Source organism: Aotus nancymaae, unplaced genomic scaffold (assembly GCF_030222135.1).
Source record: "Aotus nancymaae isolate 86718 unplaced genomic scaffold, 86718_ANA_hifiasm-v0.15.2.pri h1tg000108l, whole genome shotgun sequence".
NCBI lineage: Eukaryota > Metazoa > Chordata > Mammalia > Primates > Aotidae > Aotus > Aotus nancymaae.
The window spans coordinates 37,129,082-37,145,778 of record NW_026988523.1 but is presented as its reverse complement, the minus strand read 5'-3'; the positions used below and the strand labels follow the sequence as shown (position 1 = coordinate 37,145,778).

Here is a 16,697-nt window from a genome sequence, read left to right as displayed (position 1 = left end):
CTCCAGCATGTCTCTTCCCACTCTCCCCTTCTCTCCCTCTTCCTCCCCACCCCCCTAGCTGCCGGCTTGGAGCAGGAGGTTATGAAAATGAGCTGCTTGCCCAGGAGACTGTAATTATCTGCTAAGTGTGAAAGCCAGAATGATTAATTAAGAGATAATAAAAAGAAAAGGAGGGCGAGAGGGGGGCCTCCCGGCTTTGCTTTGATGATAGAACCTGAGGTGAGCCAAGCAATTAGGGGAATCTTTATCGAGAGTTAGCTATAATCCACAAATTATCAAGCTCCAAATGCTTCAGGAGCAGGGCGCACTTCACTCCTGCCGAGTGACAGACCAACAGACAGGGAAGGACAGCAGGAGCAGGGAGCATCCGTCCGGGCTGAGGAGAAGCCAGGGCACAGGGACTGCCAGTGGACAGCCAGCCTCGGGCGAGCTGCACTTCCAGGACTCCGCCCAGGCTGTCCTAGCCTCCTACCCTTGAAGGGTGCACTACCCTGGAGCAAACCCGGGCTGCCCCACAGGCAGGCTCCAAGCTGGAGCCTGGTTTAACTCCCGGACAGGCTGCCCACGCTACACTCTCCCCGCAGACACATGGGCTCCTCCTTCTTCAGAGGACTTACATTCACCCCAGTCCTCTTCTGCCTGTGCATGTGTGAAAGCTGCAGGGACCACACTTGAAAAGGCTATACCGCAGGTCTCAGCCTCCAGACCCTCCGGCCCACATAGCCGTTGCTGGGCGACCTCCTTCTGGCCCCCCAACCCTTTCTATGAGACCTCCTACAAGAATCGTCTTCACCTCTCTCATGGGCTCCAGCCGGTGTCCTCCTTCCACCTGGTTCCACGCTCCCTCTTGCCTCCTCCCCCCACCCCTTCTGAGGAACCTTCCCTCGCTGATGACCCAGCTGCAGTGTCTCTTTCTATCCCCTCCTGTGCAGATGCACAACAGGGTCCAAAAGTTTCCCTTATTTAAATGATCTTTATAGGTGTTTATACACTGGGGTAGATGGGAACCCATGTCCCCCCATTATAATTAGCCAGCTGGTAACAGAAACCAAGTCTCCAGCCTCAAGTTCAAGTTTACAGCTGAGTTTACACTTACATGGTCCAGTATCCCAGGAAAATGCCCACACTCTTTCATCAGATTAGGAGATCCCCAAAGGCAGGCACCCCATCACACAAACCCCATCCCCTCCTATCTCTGCATACACTGCTATCTCTTGGGATCCATTCTGGCAAGGCGAGGCTAAGGACATCTCTGAGTGATTCCAAGAGGAAAATATTCCTGCTCCTAAGCTAAAACTGGCCCTGGCTGCGGGGCAAGCCCACCTCCACCATCACCCCCATGCCCACTTTCCTACATGCTGGCTTCAGCAGCAGATGCCAGCACTGCTCTCAGCCTGGCTCCTATTGAGAGAGAAGGAGGGGCCCTCAGGCCATCAGCTAGAAGTGACAGGAAGGCCACCAGAGCCCTCTAGCCCCCACTGCTCTGAGCAGATGAGAAGGGGAAACTAGACAGGTAAGGGCATGGTGACTCAGCCAGGTTCTCGTGAACACTGTTCTCCTGGCCCTGGCTGGGGGTACTGTGGGAGGGCAGCCTTGGTGGTTTGCTGGAAAGCAAATCTGACCCCTAACAAGATAAACTTCTTGGGCTCACATGGGGCCCAGGAGGCAGTCTTGCCTATGACCTCTCTGGGCTTCCTTCTCTATTACAAGAGCTTTGCCTTGAAGTACGAGAAAATAAACCTATTGGGGAAAATGTTATTTATCCAGACATAGGGAAGACTGGAGACATATTCGTTACAATACCTAATTAGACAATTTCCATGCAGAAGTAAAGGTTCAGGTTGGACACAAAGAAGAACTTCCTGCTTGCCAGGGAGTATTTGAAATGAAAGTGAGTGAGCAGAGAGTACTAACGAAATTCCTTTCTCTTCAGAAAAAGGACAAACACTGATGTCTCTGAGTTGGTTTAAATTAGTCCAACCTAAAGAGAGACAGTTTGAGATTCCACTTTGAGGTTCCTAAGGAACTTCCTGACCTCAGGTTCTGCGTTCCAAGAAGCCCAATACATTGATCCCACCCCCATCCCTACTTTGCCTGTGTTCTCGTTCACACTTGCGGATGGCTGAATGTGTGTTGATGTTCAGGAGGACAGGAGAAGGTGAAGGAAAATTAATGGGAGTTCCTGTTTGCCCCAGTAGACAGGATTCCCTGCATGTAGGACCAGGCTTCTCCCACAGAACCAAGGGAATCCTGAAGGCAGGCAGTTTCTCCTCTGGCCTGTGAATCCCCTTCTACAGCCTGGGGTTCTGCACACAGAGAAAGGAGGGAAAGTGAGTTTGCTCACCACGTGGGCTGAACGATCACGAGGTCTATGTGAGTGTGAGGTGCTGACCTGCCCAGAGACAGTTCCCCATGGCTCCCCCAAATCATGTACCCAGTTAAGTCGATGACCTTCCTTCCTTCCTAAATAACACAACTTGCTCATGACCCAGTTTTTAAGCCAAAGCCAACAGGGTCAAGGCTCCAGTCAGAAGCTCTGTCAAAATGCTTTCCCTGGCATCTCCCATTGAGATGAATTATGAAGACTTTTTTCATTTAAAAAAAAAGTGGAAATGACTGGCTTCGGCACGGATGAGTTTCCACCAGCACACCAGCAGGTTGCTTTTCAACTCCGCAGCTGGCAGCCTGAATGAAGACTTGGCAAGGTGGGGTGGGGAGGCAGGGAGCTTGTGAGGTGGCAGGGAGGAGCTTGGATAGGTCAATCGTGGGGCTGAGGATGGGCGTGCTGGCAAGCTCCGTGCCCTCTCTTGTCCCACAACCTGCTTCCTGAAAATGAACATATCAATGTTCCTGAATCAATGATCCGTCAGGGCTGTTATACAACTAAGCTGGCTGAAAAGTGAATGCAGTTAAATGAATTCTATTTTCTCTTGATTCTCATTAGAACGTTGAAGATCTTTTTCCCCAAGGAAAGCATCCTCTAACACCTCCAGGTGGGGTCCTAGGACAGGAAGCATCAGCATCACCCAAGAGCTTGGTGCAAATACAGAAAGAACTTCCATCTGATCCCAGCCCTTGTGAGTCAGAATCAGCATTTTAACAAGATCCCCAGATGTTTTGTAAGCAGGTTAAAGTTTGAGAATCATTGCTCTAACATACTGGGTTGAAATCTGGAAAGAAAGGGTTTATTTATTTATTTATTTATTTATTTATTTATTTATTTATTTATTTTTGAGACAGAATCTTGCTCTGTGGCCCAGGCTGGAGTGCAGTCGTGTGATCTCCGCTCACTGCAACCTCTGCTCCTGGGTTTAAGTGATCCTCCCACCTCAGCCTCCAGAGTAGCTGGGACTATAGGCACACATCACCATGTCCAGCAAATTTTTGTATTTTTAGTTGAGAAGGGGTTTCACCATGTTGGCCAGGCTGGTCTCAAACACCTGATGTAAAGGGATCCGCCCGCCTCACCCTCCCAAAGTGCTGGGATTACAGGCCTGAGCCACCACGCCTGGCTGAAAGACAGGGTTTAAAATGATAGTTGAGCTTACTGTACACTGTCCACTGTCCTGAGAGTGCTTTTCCAGGACTTACAAAGGGTAAAGTGGGGGCTATCACTCTGTTTTACAGATAAGGAAACTGAGACTCACAAAGGGAAAAAGGCCATTCAATTTCCAGACCCAAGACACAGACCTAATTCTAAACCAGAGTGCTTTCCATCCACTGTGCTGCCTCCCAAAGCTCCCACTGCACTGAACCCCAGAGAACACAGCTCAGGGGTTACCTACCTCACTGGTCACCCTCCTTGGCCCCGTTAACAGACTGACCTGTATTTGGCCTCTTTGTTCATGTCTCATTTCTATTGTCTGTTTTCTCCAGATCTGCCTTGGACTGAACTGTAAAAAGCAAGGACTGTGCAATATTAATAACAACTATAATTTATTGAGTACCTGTTGTATTCCAGATACTGTTCCTTAATATTGATTCTCTCATTCAATCCTCACAACAACCCGAGGAGATAGATGTAATCATTTACATTTTATAGATGAGAAAACTGAGGCTCCAGGTAAGTGACTTTGTCATGATCACACAGGAGAAGCCCCTCTGGCAAAGAGGCTGACTCTGCCACAGGCCCCCTGGTGAAGAGGTCCCAGGGCACTCTAGGTACTTCCCAATTCCAGGAACCAGGCTGTGTTGAAAGAGGCCAGTCTTAAAACACGACCCTGGCATGAAACCGAAGGCAATGTGCACCAACTAAATCCCTTAGGCACAGGCTTTACAGGTTCGCCTCTCGATTTTCTGCATAAACGGAGAGCGGCAGCGGTGCAGATAATCCAGAAGTCATTTCAACTTGGCTTTGCAATGCATTAGATTTTTTTTTCTGCAAAGTCAGAGAGTTTCCTTTCTAATTATATTTGGCTCAAACTGACATTGAAATGAGTTTGCATTCTGACTTCACCCACTGCCTGGTGAAGGGAGACTTCCCAGATGTGTGCTGTGTGATAGGCACGGCAGTCTGGGATCCAACATCATCCAGAATGTTGCTGCCCCGGGGGTGAATGCTGGAGGGTTCTGGTGCTGGCAGCACAGCCAGAGTGTGTGTGTGGGAGGGTCGTGCAATGAGGGGAGTGTGGGACCTCTGGGAGTCCCCGATCCCATCCCACAGTGAGGTCAAGCTGGTAGATTTCCTGGGAGAGAGGGGAGTGGCAGGGAGGACTAAAACAAAGAGGAGCAAGTCAATTGCCCAGGGTTTTGGATTAAAACCCAGGAGTCCCACTGTCTAGATGAAATGTCCTTCTGGATGACTCGGGAGTCAAGATGAAAACTTCAACTTCTCTCAGAGGCTCCATTCTGCCAGCCTGCCTAGCCCTGTGTTTCTGCTCCTTTGAAATGCTTTCACTCTCTACCGTGTTCTCTTCCTCTGCCCTGCCTGCCCACCTCTGCTCCTTTCCTTTTAATAACCATCCAGTTAAGCGAATGGAATGGGAAGAAGCAGTTAAAAGCACCTCATGGCCTGACAATGCTGGGTAATGGAGCGAGCAGGGCCCCAAGCTGTTCCTGGGAGAATTCAGGAAGGAGGAGGAAAAATAATAATAATAATAATATTAAAAACTCAGCTAAGCTGATTACAAGGACAAAGTTAATTTAGAAACAGCCCTATTGGGTGGGAGTGGGGGGTGGAGAGCACAGAACTGGACACAAGAGGTTGGGAGATTCGATTTGGGGGAAGTGTGCTTTATATAAACTGCCTTTGTTCCTGGAAATCATAATCCTTGGGAGGGACCAGGGCTCACTCCTTTGGATTCCTCAGCTCCTTCCATCCGGAGCAGGGGGTACAATCGGGGATTGTCCAGAGCCTGGCTATCTCGCCGCTCTGCATTCCAGAGGCTCCGCAGCCCCCCAGCCTCACATCTGTGGCCCCCTCCCCCGCCCGGCTCCCTGTTCCACTCCCCCTCACTGGACAGTTAGGCTTCAGCATGTTTCACATACCTCTCTCTCAACTTTTATCTTATAAAATTGTCAATATGTGTTTATACATCCATCTCCCACACCATACTGAGAGTGCTTCAAGAACAGGGACTAAATCCCAGCCACCTTTCCATCCCCAGGCCTAAGTCCAGCACAGCCATTTAAAAAAACAACACTTGTGGCCGGGCGCGGTGGCTCACGCCTGTAATCCCAGCACTTTGGGAGGCCGAGGTGGGTGGATCACGAGGTCAAGAGATCGAGACCATCCTGGTCAACATGGTGAAACCCCGCCTCTACTAAAAATACAAAAAATTAGCTGGGCACGGTGGCGCGTGCCTGTAATCCCAGTTACTCAGGAGGCTGAGGCAGGAGAATTGCCTGAACTCAGGAGGCGGAGGTTGCGGTGAGCCGAGATTGCGCCATTGCACTCCAGCCTGGGTAACAAGAGCGAAACTCCATCTCAAAAAAAAAAACAACACTTGTAAGTTGAACACATCCTCTTACTCCCTGGTGCAACCCTCTTCCAAGGATTCCATGTGAAAAACCAAAGCTCGCTTCCTGGCAGAAGGTTTAAGAATCTTTAGGATAGGCTCCTAAATGCACATGTATCTAAAGCCACACCGACCAATGGAAATGACCCAGAACTGACCCTGAAGGGAACTAAACTGCGATGGGCCCTCTGATGGAAGCAGAGGGCTCCCCTTGACTCTAGGCAGTGTAGACATGGTCCAAGCCTAGTGGGGACAAGTAACAGAGAGCTGGTCTCAGAGTCAGGCTGTGGAGCCATTGAACTCTGCCTCCAGGCATCTTTATCTTATACTGAAGGATTCTCAGAGAAAAAGATTTCCTCATTCTCCCAAAGTCTCTGGAGCTCAAGCCACAGATCTGAGACTTCCCAAGGCAGAACTGCTATTTCTCTAAGATTTTCTGTTCACTTCTGCCTGGCCAAAGCTTGGTTATCTGGGTTTTTTTTTTTTTTTTTTTTCATGTTTTTAATTGGAGGGGTTACAAATTTCTATAGCATCTCCAGTAGATGTGGTGTTTAAGAGGAGGGGAGGCTTTGGTGAGAAATGAGATGGGGATTATATCTGTTTTAAACATATCCTTTGCCTGCTTAAAATAAAACAGAAATCCTAGGCTGGGTGTGGTGGCTCATGCCTGTAATCCAAGCACTTTGGAGGCCAAGGTGGGCGGATCACCTGAGGTTGGGAGTTCAAGACCAGCCTAACCAACATGGTGAAACCCCGTCTTTAAAAATAAATAAATAAATAACAGAAATCCTGGCCGAGCGCAGTGGCTCACCCCTGTAATCCCAGCACTTTGGGAGGCTGAAGCGGGTGGATCACAAGGTCAGGAGTTCGAGACCAGACTGGCCAATATGGGGAAACCCCATCTCTACTAAAAATACAAAAATCAGCTGGGTGTGGTGGTGGGCGCCTGTAGTTCCAGCTACTAGGGAGGCTGAGGCAGGAGAATCGCTTGAACCCAGGAAGCAGAGGTTGCAGTGCGCTGAGATCACACCTCTGCACTCCAGCCTGGGCGACAGAGTGAGACTCCGTCTCAAAAATAAATAAATAAAAAAAATAAAAAGCAAAAATCCATGGCTCCCTAGTTCTTACGGGGCTGTCTTTGTAAGAAGCCTTTGGCCTGGCTCTAGCAGGCCTCCTCCAGTCTGTCCCCAATCTACTGTTCTGGATCATCTCATCTATTTCTCCCCAATCAACCCAAATCCTCAGTCCAACTGGCCTCAGTGTCCCCACACATCCCAGCAGCAACATCTTGGTTTAGGAAGTCCAACGGGTCTGGTAATGCTCTCCCTCCTCCTGCCACATCCATATCCTGTCCACCCTTGGGCCCACCTCCTCCATGGAGCCCTTCCTGGTCACTTCAGCCCACCAGGAAACTCCCTTCTCTGGACTCCCCAGCTCTGACCTGCACACTGCTGTCTCAGCACCAATGACTCCATGCCTTGCACCACCAGCAGTCTTCTTGTATGTATATCTTAGTTTCTTAGAAGGGAAGGACCATATGCTGTGTGCTGCCATATTTTTTAGTCCATATAATGCCTACCAGTATGTTTTGCATATAGTAATGTACAGTTGATGATTAAAAAATACTAATTCTCCCCATCTGGTGAAAGAGGAAACTGAGGCCTACTGAGATTAACTAATTTGCACCCAAATCACAAAGTGAGATCCTCAAGGGCAGGGAAATAGTACATTATTCACTTTGCAACACTGGAGCCTTGCACACAGTAAGCACACAATTCTCTTTCACTGAAGGAAGGAACCAAAGTCCTTCCCCTTCCCACACATCTTCCAGTGAGGATATCTGCCTCAGACTGCCTCAGAAGGGGCAGAGAGAAAAGGCATCCAATGCCTAGTAGATTCCGAAGCCGGCCTAGGATGGGACAGCCTCCTGGGATAATTCTGCTGGGCACCGAGTACACCTGCAGACACTTGGGTTCCTGTTATCCATTCCCTGCCTCAAAACCCAAGCCCCACAGCATTCTGGGTGAGTCTCCCATCACCTTCCAGAGTCAGACTGCAAAAGGAATGAAGCAGCAGCATTCTCTCCTGGGAAACTAATGGAATTTGCTAGAGAGTTCTGGAGATTTCTACCCCTGGATTTAAGACCCTTAATCCCGAGGAGGTTGGCTGGCTGCAAGGCTCATTTATTTAAATACGATCCCTATTTTGTTAAATGGGCTCAAGGAGGGCAGAGAGGGATGAGGACTGCAGTCCCTGGAGACAACAAGAGGTTAATAAAAGTGGCTGAATAAATTAAACATGGAGGGAAGGACAAGCTGGGAGCTTGGAGTCAGCTGACAGAGGGAGAGCAAGAGGGACAGAAGGAAGGAAGGAAAACGTCATCTTCAGTGGTGTCTCCTGGATGCTCCAAGAACTTAATCAGGTTTGCATTGTCACAATCGGGGTGGGAAGGTATAAGAGCTGGAGCTACAGCATGGAGAGGAACCAGTGTTACAGAATGAGGAACCCCAAGCTTCTTTCTCAACTTTCATAACTCACAGTGCATGCATCTATCAGAGACGATGCAGAGCATGCAGGGCAAGGCAAAAAGCAGTGCCTTTACAGACTCAGAGGGCTGCTATGGCTAGAAGAAAACTGACTCACAAGAATGGAGCACTGTTGCACACTAGTGCTCCGGTGACTGAAAGGACTGGCGTAAAGGTGAGACAGCTGTCCTGATGTGTATGGGGAGAAGAAGTGGCTGCACGGATAGCTGCACATGAAGGCATGTGTGAATATATATGCATATGCATACAGTGAGATTGCATTTACACGCTTGCATGCAGCAGAAATGCGGAATACGTAGATGTGCAGTCTTCCTTCTGGGAATTATCCTCAGCCCCCACCCCAACTTTCCTGTTTGGGTTCTAGTCCTGGCTCTGTCACTTACTAGCTGGATCATCTTGGACCATCTGCTTAACTTCTTTGGATCCCCGTTTGCCCATCTGTAAAATGGGGATAACACCTAACTTCAACAATTACTGTCAGTATTACATTAGTTACTAATATATGCAAAATATAAAACAGCCCATCACAGAAGTGAATGGCTTTCTCCCTCGCACTGAGAGAGCCCATTATTTTTCCTAATTCCTGAAACTGCTTCTTCCTGCTCCCTGGTTTCACATTTGAGGATCAAGGACATGACAGCCTCTTTCTCCTCTGCCGCTGACTACCCACCCCTACACCCCCATCCTTTTCCAGGTCAAAGCACCCTGCAGGACACTGCCAAGTACACCGGCCCAGAGGCCCTGGGAAGGAACCAGACAGGAACTGGTAGGTCGGGAAGGGGAACAGCTTTCTCACCTCTGGACGAATGAAGAGAAACTTCTCTAGCCTCAGATGGAAACATCTCCCAGAAATTGTGGAGATTAAGGAATTTCTCCCCATCCCCTCCCTCCAGAACAACTGCCACCCCTTTGCAATTTATTTAACTTCTTTAGGTCTCTGTTTTCTCATCTATTAAATGGAGAAATAACTATCCTGCCTACATGGTAGGATGATTGTATCTCTCTCTCTCTTTTTTTTTTGAGACGGAATTTTGCTCTTGTTACCCAGGCTGGAGCGCAATGGCGCAATCTTGGCTCACCGCAACCTCCGCCTCCCAGGACCAAGCCATTCTCCTGCCTCAGCCTCGGAGGAGCTGGGATTACAGGCATGCACCACGACACCCAGCTATTTCTTTGTATTATTAGTACAGTTAGGGTTTCACCATGTTGGCCAGGCTGGTCTCGAACTGTGGACCTCAGGTGATCCACCTGCCTCAGTCTCCCAAAGTGCTGGGATTACAGGCGCAAGCCACAGCAGCTAGCCAGCTTGAGGCTTTCCATACCTCCTTCTGACAAGAGGCGGTATTTACTGCTCCCAGCCCAACTGATTAAAACATGTATCCTGACATCTAACTTTTGCTTCACAAATGATCATCAAAGCAAGGCAGGGAGATAGATATGGCCTTGGCATTTCTGGGCTGAGAACTGGGGAAGAGGGCTGAGCTGAGTGAGGCACCAGGAAAGGAAAAAAGGCCCAGTGTCTCCTCCAGTCCTTCCACAGCAGCCTTGGTGTGGCTCTTCTGGGCAGGTTGAAGGACACTCAAGGGGCTTCCTAGTGAGACAAAAGAGGGTTTGAATCTGGAATCTAACGCCCCAGGTGTGCCCTTAAGCAAGTTACTTAAAACTCTCAACTGTGGTTTCTTTATCTATAAAATGGGAGTAACATTAGCCTGAAAAGCACACAGTAGGAATTCAATAAAAGGTTATTTTGATGCTTTGGTATGGAGTTGACCTCCTACAATGACTTTTCACCCTAGGTCAGACAGTTCCCCAGGGCACAGGCTGAGAAGGAAGGTTGAAAACTTCCCCAGGCAGGTTGGAACGAGCCAGCTAAGACCCTAGGCTCCAATTCTATCAGCCTACCTAGGGACCAGACAAATTTGGAAGCTGACACTTGGGGAGACCCTGGTCCCAGGATTCCTCCCCCAGACCCCCTCTCGGTGCTTCTCTTGCCTCTGTGTGGCTCCGGGCCTCTTCAGGAGTCAGCCTTGCATGGAACAAGAGTAATTCCCAAAATTGTAGTTTAATATTAGATTAAATTTGTGTTTAATATTAGAAATAAACTTTTTGGCCGGGTGCGGTGGCTCATGCCTGTAATCCTAGCACTTTGGGAGGCCGAGGTGGGTGGATCACCTGAGGTCAAGAGTTCAAGACCAGCCTGGCCATCATGATGAAACTCCATCTTTAAAAAATAAAAATAAAAAAAAGAAATAAACCTTTTTATTTGCCAAGTCCTTGAAAAAAGTCCTTTGCTAGATTTATCATATCAAAGAAAAACAATTCAACACCAGCAAATGTAGGACAGAATCTCAGAAAAAAGGATTGTTTTTAAAATTTGAGTGAGTTTACCTTTATGTAATACTCCCTTTTCTTCCTAGTTCTCATTCTGCTATGGACCAGGGAAATTCCGGTGCCAGACCAGCATCAGTATCTGCTGGCGTGTAGGATCTGGCAAAGGAGAAGGGTTACAGGCTTTGGGATCAGCTGGGTATCCCAAAGAGATACTTAATGTATCTACAGCTCAGTTTCTTGGCCAGCTACAGTAGCTCACACCTATAATCCCAGCACTTTGGGAGGCCGAGGTGGAAGGAGCACTTGAGTTCTGGAGTTTGAGACTAGCCTGTGCAACATAGCAAGACCCATCTCTCCAAAAGAATAAAAAAATCAGCCAGCTGTGTGTGGTCCCAGCTACTTAGGAGGTTGAGGTAGGAGGATGGCTTGAGCCCAGAAGGAGGTTGCAGTGAGCCACAATCACACCAGTGCACTCTAGCCTGGGCAGCAGAGCAAGACCCCATCTAAAAAAAAATAAATCAATCTCAGTTTCTCATCCATGAAATGGGGATAATTACAGAGCCAATCTCAGGGGGTTGTAGCATGGATTAAATTAGATAATGCATATGAAGTAATTAACACAGGGCTCAATAAATGATCCATATTATTTTCAGACTCTGAAATGCTGCCACCTCGGGGCTAGTGTCCCTCCTTGTTTCACACAAGAGCTCTGGTTCCTTCTCATTCGAATGCCAACCTCTACTGTTGTTCTCTCTCCTCAAATCCCTTCCCCAGATCTTTTCTGAGGTCTCCAAGGAGGGGGTCAATTTCTCCTTCTGGGTCTGCCACAACCCAGTTCTTTCCAGGAGAGATACAAAGAAGAGGGTTATTGAAGCCCAGGACCAAGAACACACACACACACACACACACACACACACACACACACACACACACACACACACCATAAAGATAAGAAAAAGCACAGACAACTCGAATGCCTATCTATGTCTCACCTCAAAGTCAAGATAGCAACTGAGCACTTCTCGCTGTGCCGGATGCTGTTCCATGCACTTTACGTGGATTAACATATTCAGGTGCCACCACAACCCGAGGAGGTATGACTTCTATTCTCACTTCTGGAAGAGCATGCCAAGGCACAGAGAAGGCACATGACTCGTTCAAGCTTATGACTACCAATTGGTGGAGGTGAGGGCTGGATGCGAGTCTGTGATTTAATCGCCGTTGAATGCTGCCTCTTTCCAGCACTGCAGCACTCTCATCGATTCAATCAATTGATAAGGTGTTTAAGGAGCACTTACTACATGCTTAGCACTGTGCCAGAAACTATAGTATACAAGAAATTAAGACTTAGTCCCTGCAAAGATGTAAAGAGGTCCTAGAGGAGTAAGGGTGGGGAAGAGGTGGGGCTTACTCCCATCTCACTGGAGCACCAAAGGCAGAGCCAGAACAACCAACCACTCAGATGTGGGAAGGAGCAGAGGCGAGAAGGCCTGGACGCCTCCTCCGGGTGCTCTGGGGCCCAGGGCTGAGGCACTGAGTCCTAGTTTCACACCCTCCCGTTGGGTCTAAGTGAGTAGAAGTCAGAAAGTGGAGTCCAGTCAAGGTCAAGGAGAGGAACCCAGTGTCCTGGTTTCTGCCATGTCTCCCCTACCTCTTCCCCAATCTCAGTGCCCTGCTCTGGGCAGAAGTGGGACATCTGAAGTGTGTGTGTGTGTCTGTGTGTAGCCCCCGGAGGGGAGTGCCCAGCCACTCTCCAGACCCAATGTTCCACTGTTCTCTGCCAGGATTCAGCTGCACTCAGGGAGTTGAATCCTGGGAATTTAGGAGGCCCTCGGGCCTCTTCCCTTTACCCTTTACTCCCCTCAAAAGCTGTGACAGGAATGCCGGGGGGAGCTCTGGGGACTGGCTGGGCTTATTTTTCTCCTGCCCCCACATCCATCCCCCCTCTGGAGGCAGCTCCCGCCCCGAGCCGGCCTGTCATCCCACATTGCTCTGATTAGCTATAATCTTTCTTTTTCAATTTCTCCTCCCCGAGACTAGGGAGCGAGAAAATCTCCCAGAAAATGAATAAATATTTCAATTTTCGGCGCAATCAGTCTGTGGAGCCGGCACATGATGGAAACGGGGGGAAGGATAATGGTTTTCATTTAGATAAGATACAGAAAATTATTTAGTGAAAAATGAAGATTGATGAAGCCCATTGAAATTCTTTAAAATGCAATTTTTATTTCTCAGCCTAGGCTGAATCTCCCCTTCCCCTCGCCTCTCTGCCCCCCTCCGTTCTATGGCCTCTTCCTGACACCTACTTCCCCCATCCCCATTTCCCAGCCACCATCCCTCCTCCCTGATGTAGCACCCCTCTCCGTTTCCTCTCTCACTGCCCCAGTCCCTGACCTAGAACTCCTGAGGATGGAGGCTAAGGAAAGGGGGTCCTGCCAAGCCCTCCACCCCCATGGGTGTCCCAGTCTCCCCAGACCCCCACTCGTTCCCTCCTCACCTCCTCCCCAGTCCCTTGCCAAGCTTCCCCCAACACTCACGAGTGATTTCTCTCCCCTGCTGTCTAGTCTCTCCCTTTCTTTTCCTTGGTATCTTCTCCCCCCTACCCCAGATACTTTCACCAGGTCCTGCTTACCCCTGTGGGAGCAGGGAGGTGGGAGCTTAGCATTCCCTAGCCCCTCACTCCTTTCCAGAGGAAAGGCACACAGCACACACTTCTTTCTGTCCCCGATTCAATCCACATGTCTCTCCTGTTTGCTAACTGCTGCTTTTGTTCCTTAACGCTCATTTGTATCCATGTTGCTGACATGCAAGGACTGCAAGAAAGGGGCAGATGTAAGCCTGCCCCCAACAGAAACCAATACTGACTCAGGGGCCCCCTCTACCACCACCACCATGGCCCACCCCCCTTCCTCCCCGACACCAGCAGCTTGGCTGAACAAAGTCAGAACTTAAGTCATCTTCCCAACTTTCTGCCAAGTGGCTGGCCTGGCCTGCCAACCCCAGGGCCAGGCCTCCTCCTTTCCCCCAGCACCACCTCCCACTCTTGGCTCACACCACAGATGTGTGCCCTTCCCATATGTGTGTTGGGGGGGCTGGCATGGGTGCCCTATGGGGAGAGATGAATCAAGACCTGCCCCCACCAACTCAGCCAAGCTTTGCCTTTGGAGCTCCTTTGGCAAGGAGAGGAAAGGTCCAGCATAACACGGCACCTACAAACGCAGGAAGGGAACTGAAAGCAGGGCAATAGTGCCTGAGGCTGTTCTACCCAGATCCATTCCCAGACACCCCCTAAAAGAGACCACCTCCACCATCTGCAGTCTGCACATCTCCATAGGTGTCTGCCCTTATGAATGTCTGTTCAAGTTTCTTTGTTTGCTAGAGGGTTGGTTTCTGTGCGAGCGTGTGTCCTGTCCTTGTAAACGCCTGCATACATGTACCGTGTGTAGTTGTAACGTTTGGGTGGATGAATGTGTGCGCGGATCTGGGGGAGGAATCTGTCTTCCTCAGATGTCTCAGTGTCTTTGTGTATATGTGTCTGTCTCAGTGTGGGGGATGTTTGCGGGAATGTCTCTGTCTCAGTAGGTGAGTAGTCTGTCTCAGTGTCTGTGAATGTTTTACGGTGTTTGTGTGTCAATTTCTGTGTGTCAGCTCCATTTTTGGGGAGGGAAGGAGTTCAGCAGGATTCAGTCTTCCTTAGAATCAGACCCGGGAGGCAAGAACCAACTCCCACAGACCCCAGTCCCTGCTGCATTCTGGACCCTTGGTTCCCTCAGCCCTCTTCCCTCTCCCAACCCCAGCCCTGCCCAGGATACACGGACATCCTCACCTCTCTCAACCACCTCCCTCACCTCCCAGTCTCTCCCCTGCCAGTTCCAAATAACCCCAGACATCAACACTTTTCCTGAGCCCAAATAGAGTGTCAGCCCCCTCCCCCCACCGCCCCCGCCCCCGCCCCGGTGAGTTCCCCTCTCCGAATCAAGCGGGCCTGAAGCTGTATTTGGAACTCCACTCTCCACTCAGAGCCTCAGCGGGCAGGGGTTCCAAATCCCTTCCTCTAGAGGGAGGGGCCCCGAGACACCCCTCCCTTCCTCTAGAGGGGGCAGCCCCAGGCAGTCTGGAGCCGTGCTTCAGACTCAGTCCCCCGAGGGGGTGGGCTGGAGTAGAGGGATCCCTTTAGCAACATCTTCGAGAGGTGGGACCCAGCTTTCCGCTCACCCCCTCGCCCGAAATCCGAAATCCCACCCTCTTCCCAGCCTTGCCCTTAGCCAGGACTCAGGCGTCCGGAACCCCGGCCTCAGAGGACGAGGGTCGGTAGGGCTGCCAGAAGCTCAGGAGAAAGCGTTCGGTTCCCCGTTTTACTCGGACCTCCAGCCCTCGCGGCCCCAATGCTCGGTTCTCCCGCGCAGCCAGAGGAAACAACTTGGGCAAATCAACGGAAAACTCATTCTCCCCAGGCCCCCGTTACTCCGCGCCCCCGCCCCCGGGGCTCTGCGCCCAGACCGAGCCCCCGCCTCGTGGCGTCCGGACCCAGAGGCTGGCCGCGGGCCGCCGGGCACCCCAGCACTCCCCCAGCGGGGGCGCAGTGCCCCGGCCCCGGCGGGGAGCCGAGCGTCCGGGGGCGGGCTGGGGGCCCTTACCTTGGGAGAAAGTATCGGAGAGAGTGAGGATCCAGACGAGAAGGCTCAGCATGCTGTCCGCCCGCCGTGCGCCCGCCCGCGGCTGGGGCCCGGAGTTGGCGAGCGAGCCAGAGGAGCGGGCTGGGGAGGAGGGGAGCCCGGGAGCCCGCCCCCCGCCCGCCCGCGCCCGCCCCTGCACACACACGCGCGCGCGCGCGCGCACACACACTCACGCGCACAAACTCACTTCCCTGCCCTCTGATTCTCTTTATCTCTCTTTCCTCCCAGTCCTTTTTCTCGTCCCGGTCGCCCTCCCCATTTAATTATTTCTCCTTTCAAGCTTTAACTCTCTGGGTCTCTTTCGGTTTTTGCCCCCGCTTTCTCTCCCCTTCTCTTCCTTCCCTCTCTCCCCCTGCCTCCCTGCCTGCCTGCCTGCCTCCCTCCCTCCGCCTGACGTCTACTCTCCCTCCGACGGCGCCTCCCTCCACGGGCCCTCCCCCTGCCCCCCCCGACAACGCGCGCGCACACACGCACACCCCTCGCTGGAACTGAGATGGAACGAGAGCAAAGACAGAAAGGAATTGAGGGCAAAGGCAAAGGGGGTGAACAACGTGACCGTCGTGGGCTCTGGAGCAGGCACGACAGGACCCCTGCCCACCCCATCCCCTCCCATTTACAGACGCAGTCTTGGTGGCGGGCTATGGAACTAAGCAGTGGAGGGGGAACACGGCTGAGGGACATCAGTCTCTAGCTCAGAGGATGGGGAGTGTGTGTGTGTGTGTGTGTGTGTGTGTGTGTGCTTCCGTGTGTGTGTCTAAAAGTGGGGTGAGGGGGCAGGGAGTTAAATAAACATAAAGACCTTTCTTTTTAAATCCCACACCCAAAGTCTAACCCGTAAATTCCCCAAATTAAGATTTCTCAGTTGACTAATGAAACCTTGGAGAGGGGAGGGGCATACCTGCCTCTCTCCCTACCCACAAAACCCAGAGCTAGAGAATCGGAGCTGCCCCTTGGACCTGCCTTGAGACCCTGCCCTGGCTTCACTCAGACAAAGTCGAGCACAGCTAGGCGTTGGAGGACTTAGCAGCCTGGAAGAGGCACACTTGACTCCTTCCTTTGTTCATCTTAGCCTTCCACCCATCCCGTTGCAGAAGCTAGCCAACTGGATGACTTTGAAGGGCCAAGGCCTGGCCTCACTTCCCTGAATGCAAGCCGGAGGGGAGGACAGCCACCAGAGGATCTCCAAG

General features: G+C 51.0%; 1 protein-coding gene across 3 annotated transcripts in view; it reads right to left on the bottom strand.

The window, feature by feature from the left end:
- The window catches only part of KIRREL1 (kirre like nephrin family adhesion molecule 1), a 107,363-nt gene extending 91,525 nt beyond the window's left edge, over positions 1-15,838 (bottom strand). Inside the window, exon 1 of one of the 3 annotated variants that reach the window (XM_012449759.3) lies at positions 15,698-15,838. Coding sequence is in view for 2 of the 3 variants with exons in the window: in XM_064370385.1 (XP_064226455.1) it covers positions 15,472-15,523 (52 nt within the window). In the remaining variant the exon portion in view is untranslated. Of the gene's footprint in view, positions 1-15,471; positions 15,556-15,697 lie in introns of those variants that run through there. The other 2 variants (XM_064370385.1, XM_064370384.1) reach the window with 2 other exon arrangements.
- Positions 15,839-16,697: the final 859 nt, after the last annotated feature.